General features: G+C 45.0%; 1 protein-coding gene across 4 annotated transcripts in view; it reads right to left on the bottom strand.

Annotated features, from left to right (window-relative positions):
* Window positions 1–17,421, bottom strand: part of fray (oxidative stress responsive kinase frayed) — a 293,998-nt gene that overhangs the window by 205,528 nt on the left and 71,049 nt on the right. For 3 of the 4 annotated variants that reach the window (XM_071665568.1, XM_071665569.1, XM_071665566.1), the window contains one exon: window positions 1,658–3,590. In XM_071665568.1, coding sequence (XP_071521669.1) covers window positions 1,658–1,692 — 35 coding nt within the window. In that variant the 5' untranslated portion in view covers window positions 1,693–3,590. Of the gene's footprint in view, window positions 1–1,657; window positions 3,591–7,186; window positions 7,207–17,421 lie in introns of those variants that run through there. The other variant, XM_071665570.1, reaches the window with a different exon arrangement.

Below are 17,421 nucleotides of genomic sequence, written 5' to 3'. Positions count from 1 at the left end.
CATTACTAGACATTTATCCGCATCAACTCCACTTCCTCTTTTCGCATCCTCTCGCATACTCGGACACTGGTCCTGGGAGTTACCGACTCAAGCCCGCCGCCAGAAACAGAGCGCCCCCCCCCACCTCCCTCCTCTCTCTCTCTCTCTCTCTCTCTCTCTCTCTCTCTCTCTCAGTCTAAGACCCTCGGATCTACATCTTCACTACCCCATCCATGTACAGATGAAACAGCCACGGTGTGACATCAGGCGTCCACGATAAAGCCCCACCGACTCATTTACCCTGCCTCATACCGTGTTCCTGTGCCATTGTGTACAGCCGCCTCCCCTCCCACAACCATGTAAACAGAAGAGCAGCCACGGCGGTCGACCATACACACAGTCGCACCGTCCACCCCAGCTGATGCCGGCACACCCCAGTGTGCTCCGGCTCCTCCTCCTGCCGGTGGTATGGTTGCATGACACGTCTCGTGATCTTATCATTCCCGTGGTATCATGCGCCGCGTCTGTCCGCACAGGACAACCCCCAGGTGCGCCCAGGAGGCTGACCCAGGGAGAAATAACTAGTTTACGGACACTGTCACTGTAGGACAGTACTTCACTGACGTGTACCGGATAGTCTGCCCGAGTGTGAGCAGCTGATGCCAGTGACACCACACTCCCTCCCGTGACGTCGCAAGCCACTTCAGACGAATTATCATCAGTTATCACTACTGGAAAGTGTGTGTGTGTGTGTGTTCGTGATAGACTACGGCTACTTCGATGACAACTCCTGCAGGAGGAGAGCGGCCCGGGCTTTCGTGAACGAGTCATGACACCGATACGGCACTCGGGTCTTGTATAGGACCCGCGCTCGCCGTGGGTCGTGATCCTGGACAGGGAAGGGAGAAGAGGGGAAGGGAAGGGAATGGGAGAGGAGGGAAGGGGAGTATACGAGAAGGTAAACCAACAGAAGACCTGATTGTGTACGTATGTAGGTTATCTCCTAGAGGTCCGCACTGTACCAGTATCCTAAATTTCTAATCTATGTTGATGGAGACGAGATAGTCCAGCACAAGGCTCCCTCCTCCCCACTCACCGCACACCTCCCCTCCTCCCCACGCCAGCCGGCAGGAGAACAGCCACGAGAGGAACACAAGAACACTACAGTATGAACAGACTATACAGACAAGGAGTCTGTACAAGTGAAGATTACTGGGGAAACACTTGATTGTATTGCCGGATATCACTGTACAGAAAACACACCGACTCTGTATAGATAACGGAGGAGACAAATGTTTATGACACTATCATGTATGGACAGGATGATTACTAACCTGATGATCTACAACATTAAACCTTGTATGTGTCTGATTAGAAGGGGGGGGGCGCGGGGGTCGTAGTGCCTGGTTGGCAGCAAGTCGTGATGGTGGGGGGGGGGGGGGGGAGTAAAGACGACCACGTAAACACCTACAACACCACGAGATGCAACACACCCAAACATATAACCCTTTACACCCGCCGTCTTAAATCCCGAATATATTTAACCGTTTCTTTTGCACACATGGAGATGATGGAGAGAGAGATATATATATATTTCCATCACCCGAGACCATATTTCGGTTGGAATTACACACACACACACACACACACACAGGACAACAATGCATTGGTTACTGACCTCTGCATGACGCGCTGAGCTACGATGTTGGACATCTTGCTGGTGTGGTGGGACGTGAGGCGGGGGAACTCCGATGGAAGACGTTGTTTTGATGGTCGCACCGTACGCTGCGGCTGGTGTCGTCGTACGGTGACGATGTTATCGTATGCTGCTGATGTTATCGCACACTGCTATTTATCGTACACTGATGGTATGATCGTGCGCTACTGATACTGGAGTGCTAGTATCATACACCACTATTAGTATTATTATTGTTATACGACGCTATTAACGTCCACTGCTAATATTATCATATTATTATCATAGATGTTATCGTACACTACCGACCTTAATTTACGATGCTGATATTATACACTGCTAATAGCACTGGTATCGTACTTTGGTGTCTATAGTCACGGACTGCTGATATTGCACAACACTGTTATCGTATACTTATGATATCGTACACCGACTACATAACAATTACTTGTTATCATACATCAATTTTAACATAGCACAACACTTACTCTCGAACACCACTATTATCACATGAGATCAACACCCAACACTGCTATTATCATACACTTTCTGCGACGTTGTTGTACACCCACGAAAATGATCTCGTACCTCACTGGTACTATGTCCCCTGCAGTTATTATCGTACATATATGTGGCTGCCAGACACCTCTATGATCATCACATAACACAGGAAATACTGCAGACTACTTTTCTTGTTGGACCAAGATGCTCTATCACCACACTGTGTTATCTAATGATCGTTCACTCGTATGATTATCGTACTGATACTGTCGTACACTAGTGATAGTAACGTGTACTATAGCTATCGTACACTTGTGATGTTATTATACGCTTGATAGTATTGTAAATTAGTGATGTTACAATTCGCTAGTGTTATTATCGTACATCGGTGATGTTATGGCATATACTCCCGTTATCGTTGTTACATCCGTGTTCTTATCGTACACTTGTTATTATCGTAAGTACCTCTTGCTCTGGTAATACTTTACTGCTATTGTTAAGCACCGTATCTGTTGATGGTGTAGGTATTTCCCCACAGTTCTTTTCTCGCATATATTGACGTGCGACCATGTAACATATATTTACAATGACCGAATCCTTCAGTCTCTCTCTCTCACACCTTAAGTACTGAATTGACAAAGTGATCTTTTTCTTTCCTTTACAAGGGATTATCATTGATCATAATGGGTCAGATGATTTACGTTTTCTGGAGGGAAAGGACGTAGCTTGACACCGATACACAACACAACAGCGATTACTGCGGGTCTTTCAGCCACAGAAGGAATCATATCAGGACATCACAGGCATCATCTGGAACGTGCACGGCACACACTGCTGCCACACTGCACGCGAGTAGTGCACAGTGGCGGACTGGCACTGGGGCTTTCAAGGTGAGGGGAAGGACTGCCAATCCGACCTCCAAGATCCTATGGCCAGTGATGGGGTCGCACCACACCACACAGAGGGCCTGGCTGCTCCTCGCCTCTTCGATCCCCTGCTTCACATAGACACCCACACTCACACACACACACGCTCGTGATGTCTTATAATTTACAAAGTTGAAAACGCTCTTTTCGAATGTGGTTCCCTAGGGAGTTATGGACTGGGTCCCGGGGTTGTGTGTCACTTGACTGTAGTGCACTGGACACTAGCTTCTGATGGGCACTTAACACTAGGTTCACTAGCCTCTGATGGACACCGTACATTAAGGTCACTAGACTGTGATGGGCACCTTACGCTACGGTCACTAGCTTCTGATGGGCACCTTACGCTACGGTCACTAGCCTCTGATGGGGACCTTACGCTACGGTCACTAGCCTCTGATGGGCACCTTACGCTACGGTCACTAGCCTCTGATGGGCACTTTGGCACTGGTCACTGGCACTTCATTAGCTTCTTACAGCTGACGAGTCTCCTGAAACAGAAACAAGGAAACATTATTTATATATACAGAGAGAGAGAGAGAGAGAGAGAGAGAGAGAGAGAGAGAGAGAGAGAGAGAGAGAGAGAGAGAGAGACTGAGGAGGAGCAGTGTAGTGTCGGAGGTGGTAGAGGATGTGCGCATCAGGTGTTTGCTAACAAGATTGTGCACGAGTAATGCTTAGAAAAACAGATGGATTTGCATATGGCATTTATGGATCTGGAGAAGGCAAATGATAGGGTTAATAGAGATGCTTTGTGGCAGGTATTAAGAATACGTGGTGTGGGAGGTAAGCCGCTAGAAGCAGTGAGAATTCTTTTTTCCTGTCAAGGATCCAAGGCATGTGTACGAGTAGGAAGAGAGGAGAGTAAATGGTTACAAGTGAAAAAGGGTCTACTGAGGGGGTGTGTGATGTCCCCAAGGTTGTTCAATTTGTTTATGGTTGGGTTGGTGAGGGAGGTAAATGCAGGAGTTTTGGAGAAAGGGGCGAGTATGCAGTTTGTTAGGGATGAGAGGGCCTAGGAAGTGAGTCAGTTGTTGTTCGCCGATGATACAGCTCTGGTGGCTGATTCGAGTTAGAAACTGCAGAGGTTGGTGACTGATTTTGGAAGAATGCATGAAAGGAGAAAATTGTGAACAAATGTGAATAAAAGCAAGATTATCAGATTCAGCAGGGTTGAGGGACAAGTAAGTTGGTATGTGAGTGAATCGAGAAAAATTGGAGAAAGTGAAGTGTTTCAGATATCTGGAAGAGGACATGTTAGCGAATGGAACCATAGAAGCGAAAGTGAGTCATAAGGTGGGGGAGGGGGCGAAGGTTCTGGGAGCGATGAAGAATGTGTGGAAAGATCGTTATTTGGGAAAGCAAGAATGGGCCTATTTGAAGGAATAGTAATTCCATCAATATTATATGGCTGCAAGGCACAGCACTCATCTATTTAGGTAAAAACTGAAATATCAGATCAACTCTGGACGAAACACACACCATGAAGCTGAAACTCTGACCACTCTCATGAGTGGAGCAGTGGTATTCGGAAATGAGGTCAACAAACTAGAATTTACATCCTGGACATCAGGGGTCAGAGGTCATGTTGGGGGGGGGGGTGAGTTATCCGTGTCAGAGCCGGTGGGTCACGACTAATACGTGTATAAGGAAAAAGGTCACAAGTGCTCGAGAGTTCCTTGTTAATAACAGGTACTGAACAGGTCAAGTGTCATGATTATCCAAGTCACTCGACCAAATATAATGGAACACACCAAAAACAGCATCATGTCAAGGTGTGAAAAATGAAAGAGAGCAGGACATGGCATGATAACTAAAGGTCAAAGGTCACCGCTCAAATAGTTCAGGGTCAGAGGTCAAGCGTGGTAAATCCTGCTCCCTAGATTAAAAAGAAGAAAAAAGAAAGTCACACAACATATCAAAGGTTTTCGTCTTTTGATCAAAAGTAATGAGGTGACATGACATGGGCTGTGCGTCGTGACAGGACATGACATGGGCTGTGCGTCATGACAGGACATGACATGAGCTTTACGACACAAAAACAAGATGACAGGTGACATGTCAAGGGCCAGCGGTAACCAGGCAAGACCACAGTGACATGACATCACCCTTACGTAACGAGATAAAAGCCCTCAGCGACATGACATGGCCCAAGGGCGAGATGCCAATGACATGACATGACTTAAGGTCGAGATGACATTGACATGACATGGGTCTACAGGCAACAGGGTGATCACGGGTGACATGTCAAGGGATCTTAGGCAATGAGACAGATGATGCAGGTTTAAGAAATCTATTTTCCAGAGAAAATAAAAAAAAAAAAAAATTCCCGAGATATATTTTGGCTCAAAAAAAAGTTTTTTTTTTTCAAAATTGAAATATAAGATATTCAAACACTTCTGTACTTGAAATAATCATGGAAAATTATATCATAATCCTTTCCGTTACCGATCTATACCCAGTAAATTCCATGCAAATGATTAGATAATACTTAAAAAAAATTGACTTCATCTAATAGCTTAATTGATTGTCATAAAGACGACCAAGCGATATCTTAACACCAAATTTGTATTCAGCATGAAAAATACTCCATATAATGAGGTTTTAAAGGAAATCTAATTTTCATGAGAAAATCACAAAAAAAAAAAATTCTAGGTAATAGTGAGGTGTATATATTACCTCAAAAAACATTTCTTTTCAAGAGTGAAACATAGGATACTCAAACACTTCAATACTTGAAATATCATGGAAACTATATCATAATGTTCTCAGATCCTGACACTTACCCAGCAACCATGATGCAGATGATCATATGACACTTTAAAATTGACTTCATTTAACAGTTTAATTAAAGGTCAGAAAGACGACTAAACGATATTTCAAACCAAAATTTATGTTCAGCACAGAAAATACTTCTGAGATTTTAAAAGAAATCGATTTTTCGTGAGAAAAATAAAAAAAAAAAAAAAAATTGGCAGGGTGTTTTCAGCTCAAAAAAACTTTTTCTCGCAAAATTGAAACATATGATATTCAAACACTTCCATAATTGAATTAATCATGAATATCATAATGCTCTCAGTAACATGTACATACCCAGTAAATACGATGCAAATAATCAGATGATTTAAACTTTGCTTTTATTTCATAGCTTAAATGAAAGTCATAAAGACTACCAAGCGACATTCTAACATCAGATTTGTATTCAGCATTGAAAATACTTCGCATAATGACTTTCTTAAAGGAAATTTATTGTTTTTGTGAAAAAATACCAAAAATGGCAGGTAAAAAAAGTTCAGGGTAATGTTTAGCTCAAAATACTTTTTGTTACAAATTTATCAATAAATGACAGGTAATGAATTTCAAGGTAATGTTTAGCTCAAAATACTTTTTGTTACAAAATTATCAAAAATGGCAGGTAATAAAGTTCAAGGTAATGTTTAGCTCAAAATACTTTTTGTGACAAAATCATCAATAAATGCCAGGTAATAAAGTTCAAGGTAACATGTTTAGCTCAAAATACTTTTTGTTACAAAACTGAAACAAACATACGATATTCAAACACTTCTGGTCAAGTGTTGGTGTGCTAGAAGAGGCGTCAGGATACATTACATAAACCAGCAGCAGAAGATGGGCGTCGAAGCGACCACTAAGGTGATACAAACAGCATTGGGGAAATACGCAAGACATGTGTCAAGAAATGATGAGTGAGAAGGTGGAGCATCGTGTATGCCAAGGTTCCTCCTCCCCAGGTACACTAACAGATGATGATCACACAACAAAGTCACCAACACGAGCGAACAAATAACACACACACACACACACACACACACACACAGCGGGGGGCTGGAAATCCTCCCCTCTCGTTTTTTAATTTTCCAAAAGAAGGAACAGAGAAGGGGGCCAGGTGAGGATATTCCTTCAAAGGCTCAGTCCTCTGCTCTCAACGCTACCTCGCTACGCGGGAAATGGCGAATAGTAAATATATATATATATATATACAACTGACAGCATAACACACGTAAATATTCCCAGATACACAAATACACAAGCAGAAGAAATACTCGACCCACACTCTGCTGCAGCTTACGTCACTACGTCAGTTCTGATGTGAAGGGAATTATCCTGACGAGGGATCACTAGAGGACCTGGCTGAGGGTGAGGCCAGTGCCTGTCATACCCTCCTCCCTCCTCCTCCTCCTCCTCCAGCAGGTGCTCGTGGGAGGGACGGTGCCTGGGCTCCAGCGTGGGGGGCACTACAGTTACTGAAGGTGGACTGGCTAGCGAACCATCTCCACCCCCCAGCTGGTACAGTGATAACAGCCAAGAACTTTGCTCCCAGTGTCGACCCACCAGCTGCTGTGAGGGGCGGCTTACCACCCACCCATCACTATCACCCGAGACACTCTCACCGAGCCATTACCCTCACACACACACACACACACACACTACACTCTCGACCACAACACATCGACAGACGGAAAGTTGTAAATTGCACTATGACCAGGCCTGTCGTGGCGGGTCCACGCGAGACGAACATATATTCACAAATAGATCTAGTTCACTCTTTAGACAAATGGACGATAGTGAGCAACTGGATACAACTGAACTCAAACAGCAACAGACCACTGGGTCCTAACGAAGGTGTTTGTGGTAGTGGAAGAGAAGAAAAACTCGTGGATTAATGTGGTAGGAGAAGAACCATGTACCGTTACTTCAACGAGGAAGATGTGTAAACTGATGGTTTAGCCGAGGTGGTGTAAACAAGTTCAGACGTAGATCTCCAGCGAAATATTGATGGATTTACAATTACTCTAATTGGTAAATCACTCTATATGTAAACAGTCCGGTCAAAGAGCAAGTAGTTTGCCTCTTTCGAGGTAAAACGTTTGTCCATAACTTTATATCCAATACTACGAGTGGATTCAGAAGTGTCTCTCCTTAAATAGTTCATTTGATCGAGATTCTCGAAGCCTTTAAGAGTGTTGAATACCTGTATTAGATCACCTCTTACTTCGCTCAGTCGGCTATCATAGCATTTGTTTCTCAGGCCTGGAATAATCATGGTCACTCGCCATTGTACTCTTTCCAATCTGTCTATCCTCTGCTACGGTGACCAAAAGTAAACATAATTATGAAGATGGGGGACGCACCAGCGGGTTGCAAAAGAGTGAGGATATTTTCCCCAAGACTTAATTTCGATTTTTTTTTCTTTCTCTTTACGTTGGAGGCTCCGGTTTAGGACGAAAGTCCACACTGAGGCCGGGCCTTCACTGAAATATAGAAAGGTTAATGAAAGGAAAAAAAAATATAAGTAGATACAAGGGAAGGCGTTTACGAATTTTGGAAGTGAAAATCCTGTCCTCTAAAATGTACCAGGTCATAGTTACTGAGAAAGATATGAGAGAGTAAAGAGTTCCAAGGCCTCAAGGTGGAGTGAAAGAAACAGTTATCAAAGCGGCCCATCCTTGAGCTGCCAACGGCCACACAGTAATAATATGACTCAGCAGCTTGCCGAGTATTGCGTGGTCTAGCTAGTGGTGGGGGGCACACAGGCAGCCAGCTCTCAGGAGCAAAAACCAAAGTAATACCTATGGAAGAAAGAGAGTGAACCAACACTGCGGCGTAGGGCAAACGGGTCAAGTTTTCAAGTTAGCCTGGGAGAGTTTTAATTCGGACCGCTTTCGGACTCAACTTTGTCAATTAAGGAAGCAGAGATAGAACCACCCCAGATGTGAGATCAATACTCCATACATGGAGGGATCAATCCCTTGTATAAACGAAGCAGTTGTTCGCAAGAAATTTCAACATTTAAACAAGAAACCCAATTTTCTAGGAGCACACTTAGTTATTTTCGTAATATGTGGTTTCCAGGATAGAATGGATGTTACAGTGATAAAAAGTATGTTCATTAAGAGGTGGAATTACTGAACCGCTGAAAGAGAAAGTTGAGAAATTTTCAGTAGAATGATGGGTAGAAATTGGGTCTTGGAGGCATTAAACTTCATCAGACTTCGTCTAACCTTCCAAGATATCCTGTCCAAGTCTGAGTTTGTGGAAGAAGTTGTGTCGAGATGAGATGCAGATCGAGTGAGAGAAGGAGAAAAATTGACGGATGGGGACGAATGCAGTGTTAAGTCGTCAGCGTATGAGTGTAACTGATTATTCGTAAAGAAATCGTTGATGAAAAGGAGTAAAGTTTAGGATACAGGAAGACTAGACAAAACCTTGAAGGTTACCGCCACTGATGGAAAAAAAAAAAAAAAGGGAGGGGGAGGCTGATTCATCAATACCCACGAAGACAGATCTGCCGGAGAGGAAGCTCGATATGAGGCAGCAAAGTGAGGGAGGGAAGGCAAAGGAGGAGAGCTTACAGATGGGACCGGTCCCCCCGTGCCACACCCTGTCAGAACCTTTGGATATATCAAGGGCAACTACAAAGATTCCCAAAAATCTTTCAGGTTAGGCTGACCAGATATTTGAAACATAGGAAAGAATATTCCACAGTGGATCCCCACCTTACGGAAGCCATACTGATGATCAGAGTGAAGACTGAGGGATTAATCTCGAGGATATAGGAGTTGAGGAGGGATTCAAAGACTTTGGAAATGGTGCATGTCAAAGCGACAGGACGAGTTAGAAGGGATAAAAAATGGTCACCCTTCTTAGGGACGGGATGTACCAACGCTTGCCTTCCAGAACGAAAAGCTTTGTTTTCCAAACAAAAACCGGAATAGACGAGCAAGCACAGGTGCAAGCTCAGACGCACACTAGTACACGGGGATGGATGCCATCAGGACCATAAGCCTTGCTTGTGTCTAGAGAGAGAGAAGCGCTTTTCGGACAGGCCGAAAAGAGATTACGGGAAGAGGCATAGGATTAGCAAGAGGAGTATCAGGGAGTGAAGGATAATGTTATCAAAGGTAGAGTTGAAGGAGAGACGGGAACCAGAGTTGCTTTATCTGCGAGAGAAGCAACTATTGTGCTGTCACAGCATGAGAGTGACGTCAGGTAGAGCAACATGAGACGTGAGCGATGTCCCAAATGTGGACGAGGAGGCGATATCGCAATTTCTTTTTTTGAAATAAAGGAACATTTTGCCTCGTGGATAACTTGCTGGAAGGCGATTTACGGGCAGTGATAAAAACCTGAACGGGAGCCGGAGGGACGAAAGTTTTCCCAAGCCCGATATGCCTGAACCCACCCCTTGCCTGGATGGCGTCAGAAAAGGAACGGTTAAACCACGGATTGGAAGAAGAAGAAGAAGAGATGGTATAGGAGAAGATGGGATAAATGCGCCCATTCCCGCAACAATATAACTTCTGCTGTGCATTTGGCGGAGACACAAGCATCGCCACATAAGAAACAGTAATTCACACGAGGAAATTTAGAAGAAAAAAAAATTATTAAGTTATTCCACTAAGTTTTGTTGAGGTGCATATTCATGAATCCACGATTTTTTATCTTTTTTTTTCGCCCTTTTCTACTGCTTCTGTGCACCAGAGATTATCATCATTACACTCAGTAGTTCCTAAACTCTGTAGTTCCTCTCCTCACTGACCTTCTGTAGCTCAGGAACTCATACAGCAGCATGACTTCTTATGTATACAACCGATACGTAAAACTTTCCACTCATCAGTATCATAATTCGTTCGTCACCTGTTTAGCTCAGTCCTACAGTTTATTATCAATGTTAGTGTGTTGTTACAGACGTTCAGTTTCTGTTGTAGATTTACTTCCCAACTTCGTATCATCCGTGGATTAAGAGATCATACAGTGCAACTTCGCATCATCCGTGGATTAAGAGAATATAGTGCAACTTCGCACCATCCGTGGATTAAAGGATCATACAGTGCAACTTCGCATCATCCGTGGATTAAGAGATCATACAGTGCAACTTCGTATCATCCGTGGATTAAGAGATCATACAGTGCAACTTCGCATCATCCGTGGATTAAAAGATCATACAGTGCAACTTCGTATCATCCGTGGATTAAGAGATCATACAGTGCAACTTCGTATCATCCGTGGATTAAGAGATCATACAGTGCAACTTCGCATCATCCGTGGATTAAAAGATCATACAGTGCAACTTCGTATCATCCATGGATTTAGAGATCATACAGTGCAACTTCGTATCATCCGTGGATTTAGAGATCATACAGTGCAACTTCGCACCATCCGTGGATTTAGAGATCATACAGTGCAACTTCATATCATCCATGGATTTAGAGATCATACAGTGCAACTTCGCACCATCCGTGGATTTAGAGATCATACAGTGCAACTTCGTATCATCCGTGGATTAAAGGATCATACAGTGCAACTTCGTATCATCCGTGGATTAAGAGATCATATAGTGCAACTTCGCACCATCCGTGGATTTAGAGATCATACAGTGCAACTTCGTATCATCCGTGGATTAAAGGATCATACAGTGCAACTTCGTATCATCCGCGGATTAAGAGATCATACAGTGCAACTTCGCATCATCCGTGGATTAAAAGATCATACAGTGCAACTTCGTATCATCCATGGATTTAGAGATCATACAGTGCAACTTCGTATCATCCGTGGATTAAGAGATCATACAGTGCAACTTCGTATCATCCGTGGATTAAGAGATCATACAGTGCAACTTCGCACCATCCGTGGATTAAAGGATCATACAGTGCAACTTCGTATCATCCGTGGATTAAGAGATCATACAGTGCAACTTCGTATCATCCGTGGATTAAGAGATCATACAGTGCAACTTCGTATCATCCATGGATTAAGAGATCATACAGTGCAACTTCGCATCATCCGTGGATTAAAAGATCATACAGTACAACTTCGTATCATCCATGGATTTAGAGATCATACAGTGCAACTTCGTATCATCCGTGGATTTAGAGATCATACAGTGCAACTTCGTATCATCCGTGGATTTAGAGATCATACAGTGGAGCCCATTATCAACACTGTTAATATGCATGATAAAGAGAATTGGTCCCATGGCTGACCCGTGTGGCACGCCACTTGTCACGTCTGATCATTCTGAGGCTCGACCATCAATCACCACTCTTTCCTAATGGCCAGTTAGCCAGTTGCTTAACCATTGAAACACAACCACATCTATATCATGTGACGTAAGGTTTGGTAAGTATTCAGAGGTCTTTATCATAATTATCATTATATAAATTTGGATTTTATGAAGGAATCTAACTTCTTCCACAGCAGCACTCCATGCTAACAGCAGGGCCAGGTGATCCACTTTCAGAAGAACATATTAGAAGTAAGAGGACTCGAACCCAACCTGACTTTGACCTCCATAACTATGACCCAGCTTAACCCCCTCCCTCTCCCCCCCCACTTGACCTGAGCGTGCGCGTGGGCATCCCCTGACCTGAATAGGAACACGTAATCGTGACCTGATCTGAACGAGACCATTCATCTTGGGTCAGGGCGTTTAGTTATGACCTGGCTTGAAGCGTGGCTGGCGTAACCGTGACCTGACCTCAGCGAGGTCGTGCAATCGTGACCAGAACCTGTATGGTCACTATGACCTACGATAGCCTCATCCCCTGCGTTAACACCACACACGTCACCGTTTGACCTGATCAGGTCAATGGCTATCAATTACTCGTCGTTTGTATCCCCAGGAGACATGGATTGCCCTCCTCGGCTTATCACGGGCCCGACCCTCACGATCATGTGACAATAAGGGTGATGGAGAGGCAAGCTAGTGTGTGGTGTCCGTCCGTGTGTTCCTCTGCCATTCTGGCTAATCACCTTAGCTCTTTTTTGGGTCAAGGTCATCGTAATGGACACGTCCTAGAGAAAATAATAATGCGTGTCAAAAACTAAAGAAAAAAAAAAAAAAAGAAAATCACTAGAAATAAAGTGTGACATTTCTTGTACGTCCGGCAACGATGTTGCCATACGTCTCCCCAGTCGGTAACTGGGGAGGAGGCGGTCGTTGCCAGTCGTCTGGACCCAACTGTCGTTCGGCAACTGCGTTGTATAATGTGTGTGTGTGTGTGTGTGTGTGTGTGTGTGTGTGTGTGTGTTGCTGGTGGGTTATGACAGGGGCTATGGCAGAAGCGGAAGGGGGGGGGGAAACGAGAGGGAATGTGAAGGGATGGGACAATAAACCAGAAGATAAAGAGAGCAAAAAAAGGGCAGAGAGAGAGAGAGAGAGAGAGAGAGAGAGAGAGAGAGAGAGAGAGAGAGAGAGAGAGAGAGAGAGAGAGAGCAAATCCAACAGGTGCGTTCGTATTAAAGTTGACCTGTCACCAGCAGCCCCCCCCTCCTCCTGCTTGTCTGCTCTTCTGCAGGGGTCATACAGGTTACTTGGGGGAGGAGGGAGGGGAGAAGAGAAGGTGGGTGGAGAGGTGTTATGAGGGAGGGGAGAAGAGAAGGTGGGTGGAGAGGTGTTATGTAAGTGTCTGTGTGGGTGTGGGGGGCGTTATGTGGGTGTCTGTGTGGGTGTGGGGGGCGTTATGTGGGTGTCTGTGTGGGTGTGGGGGGCGTTATGTGGGTGTCTGTGTGGGTGTGGGGGGCGTTATGTGGGTGTCTGTGTGGGTGTGGGGGGCGTTATGTGGGTGTCTGTGTGAGTGTGGGGGCGTTATGTGGGTGTCTGTGTGGGTGTGGGGGGCGTTATGTGGGTGTCTGTGTGGGTGTGGGGGGCGTTATGTGGGTGTCTGTGTGGGTGTGGGGGCGTCACGTGGGTGTCTGTATGGGTATTGGTGCGTTATGTGGGTGTCTGTGTGGGTGTGGGGTCGTTATGTAGGTGTCTGTGTGAGTGTGGGGGCGTTATGTGGGTGTTTGTGTGTGTGTGAGGCGTTATGTGGGAGTCTATGTGGGTGTGGGGGCGTTACGTGGATGTCTGAGTGAGTGTGGGGGCGTTAAGTGGGTTTGTCTGGGTACAGGGGTGTTATGTGGGGGCGTTAAGTGGGTTTGTCTGGGTACAGGGGTGTTATGTGGGTGTCTTTGTAGGTGTGGGGACGTTACGTGGGTGTCTGTATGGGTGTTGGGACGTTGTGCGAGTGGCTGAGTGGGTGTGGGGGACATTATGCGAGTGGCTGAGTGGGTGTGTGGGACGTTATGTGGGTGTCTATATGGGTGTGGGGGAGTTATGTGGGTGTCTGTGTGGGTGTGGGGACGTTATATGGGTGTCTGTATGGTTGCGTTATGTGGGTGTCTGTGTGGGTGTAAATGCGTTATGTGGGTGTCTGTGTGGGTGAGGGGGCGTTATGTGGGTGTCTGTATGGGTGTGGGGGCGTTATGTGGGTGTCTTGGGTGTGGGGGCGTTATGCGAGTGTCTGTGTGGGTGTTGGGACGTTATGCGAGTATCTGTGTGGGTGTGGGGGCGTTCTGTGGGTGCCCATGTATGTGGATGTGGTCGTGTGGATGTGGAAAAGGGAGTGCGCTTCTGGAGGAGTGGAGGAGATGGTGTGGGCTTGAAAGAATAACTGTGGTACGTGAATGCAGAGAGAGGCAGTGAATGCAAATAAGCAGTGAATGACGAGAGGCAGTGAAGGCAGAAAACAGGAAGGAACCCAAGACACTGTGTGAGAGGAAAAGAGCGGGTGGGAGAGTGTGGGAGAGGAGTGGAGAGCGCAGGTGCCCAACACTCACTCCCCCCACCCAGTAATCACACTACGGGAAAGTTACCACAGAACAACGGATGATCACTTGAACCGGGAGGCGCTACCTCAGGTGTGGGGGCAGCTGGGGCGGGGGAACATACTGAGAGAGAGAGAGAGAGAGAGAGAGAGAGAGAGAGAGAGAGAGAGAGAGAGAGAGAGAGAGGACCGTGTGCTCAGGAAGCACTCGACACACTCCCTTGACACGGGAGGGGGTCACGACACAAGGCATGGACCATGAGGCCGGCCATGAAGGCCATGTGTTGTTCAAGTGTTGTTCAGTTGTTCAAGTGCCCCAGTTGGCCACAGCCTACCGAAGCACGTTGGCCACAGAGGCCGATCATAATCGCAAAAAAAACAAAAAACAAAATGCAAATTGGAGAAAATGGAACCCGTAGAAAATGAAGTCAGTTTTACGACTATCATTTGGCAGGTTGGAAATTACAGGACGGTACCCATGCCTGGGTCCTGGTGCTGGCAACACTGCCCGTCTGGCCATACGCAGTGCGTATTAGGAAGGCTGTAAAGATGGTTATATTATATATATATATATATATATATATATATATATATATATATATATATATATATATATATATTTCTTTTTCTTTCTTTTAAACTATTCGCCATTTCCCGCATTAGCGAGGTAGCATTAAGAACAGAGGACTGGGCCTTTGAGGGAATACCCTCACCTGGCCCAATTCTCTGTTCCTTCTTTTGGAAAAAAAAAAAAAAAAAAAAAAAAAAAAAAAACGAGAGGGGAGGATTTCCAGCCCCCCGCTCCCTCCCCTTTTAGTCGCCTTCTACGACACGCAGGGAATACGTGGGAAGTATTCTTAATCCCCTATCCCCAGGGATATATATATATATATATATATATATATATATATATATATATATATATATATATATATATATATATGTGTGTGTGTGTGTGTGTGTGTGTGTGTGTTACTTTTTCATGGGTGTTCACCATTTCCCCAGTGGGCGAGGAATCGTAAGGATCAGATGAAAAAAGCCTCAGTTTTTCGGTAAAATCCTCCTCACTTGGCTCCTTCCTTTACTCTTTATTTTGGAAAGTAATACAGGAGAGGAGGATTTCAAGCCCTCCGCTCCCACCATTATCAGTCGCCTTCTTTGAAACGCGGGATATATATATATATATATATATATATATATATATATATATATATATATATATATATATATATAGATATATATATATATATATATATATATATATATATATATATATATATATATATGATAATACAGGGATCGACGTATGAACTGACGGAACCAGGGTGTTCCTACCCACAATTCACAGCACTCTGACAGCACGTCAATCCCCGTATACCACATCAATGCAATTCATTCTATCCCGTGCACGCCTCCATCACTCCTGCATATTCCTCAAAGACTCTTACACTCCCTCCTTCCATCTCCCTCTCGGTGTCCCCGCGTAACCCTCGCTCCCTCCACTTCTGAGACGTAGATTCTCAGAGCCATTCTTTCTTCGCTCACCCTCTCCATATACACTAGCCACTGCACCATACCCTGTACATAACCCACTCTCACTCCGCCTGCACCTCACCTCTCTCTCACACTGACGGTCCTCACACTGTCGTCTTGCCTCACGCCACATAATCGGCCTCAGACACGTCCATCTTCCATAGTACTCTTGCCAAGACTCATATCCATACAAGGCCGATGGTACTATATTGCCTTCTAACACTCACTGCCATCTTTACCATCAGAGACACTGACCTCCTCTCCCACACACACACACACACACTCCTTGTTGCACCCAGGGCCTGACTTCCCTCTCTCACCACATGACTCAGTCATGCCCCTATGGGTCCATCCGCTCTCCACTTCCTCCCCATTCAAACACACACACACTATATATATATATATATATATATATATATATATATATATATATATATATATACATATATATATATATTGCTTTGTCGCTGTCTCCCGTGTCAGCGAAGTAGCGCAAGGAAACAGACGAAAGAATGGCCCAACCTATCCACATACACATGTATATACATGCACGTCCACACATGCAAATATACATACCTATACATCTCAACGTATACATATATATATACACACACAGTCATATACATATATACACATGTACATAATTCATAGTCTGCCTTTATTCATTCCCATCATGGGATAGGCTTTAGATCAGGGGGAAGAAAAGTTGGGAAGGACACAGGACAAAATATGATGTGAGGAGTGTGGATCGAGTAAGAAATGAGAAGGAAAAGGAGATAGGGTGTGGTAGCAGGGAGAGGACGTGTGAGAGAACTGAAGAGGGTGTGCTGAAATGGTCAGGACATATGGAGCGGATAACTACAAGAATATACATGTCGGAAGTGAAGGTGACAAGGAGTTAAGGAGGAGATGGATGGATGGATGGCGTGAAAGTTGCTTTGAATGTTCGGAGCCTGAACGTGCAGGAGGGTGTGAAGCGTGCACGGGATAGAGCAAACAGGAGCGATGTGGTATACCGGGGGCAACATTCTATCCGTGGGCTGAACCAGGGCATGTGAAGTGGCCGGGCGAAACCAACGGAAAGGTATGTAGGGCCTGATTGTGGCGAAGGGGCACTGGTGTGGGTGCATCATGCATGACATCTTAGCGCTACATTGCTATGCAGGAAACGGCGAATAAACTT

The sequence above is a fragment of the Panulirus ornatus genome, chromosome 10 (assembly GCF_036320965.1).
Source record: "Panulirus ornatus isolate Po-2019 chromosome 10, ASM3632096v1, whole genome shotgun sequence".
NCBI lineage: Eukaryota > Metazoa > Arthropoda > Malacostraca > Decapoda > Palinuridae > Panulirus > Panulirus ornatus.
This window is presented reverse-complemented; position numbering and strand designations above follow the sequence as displayed.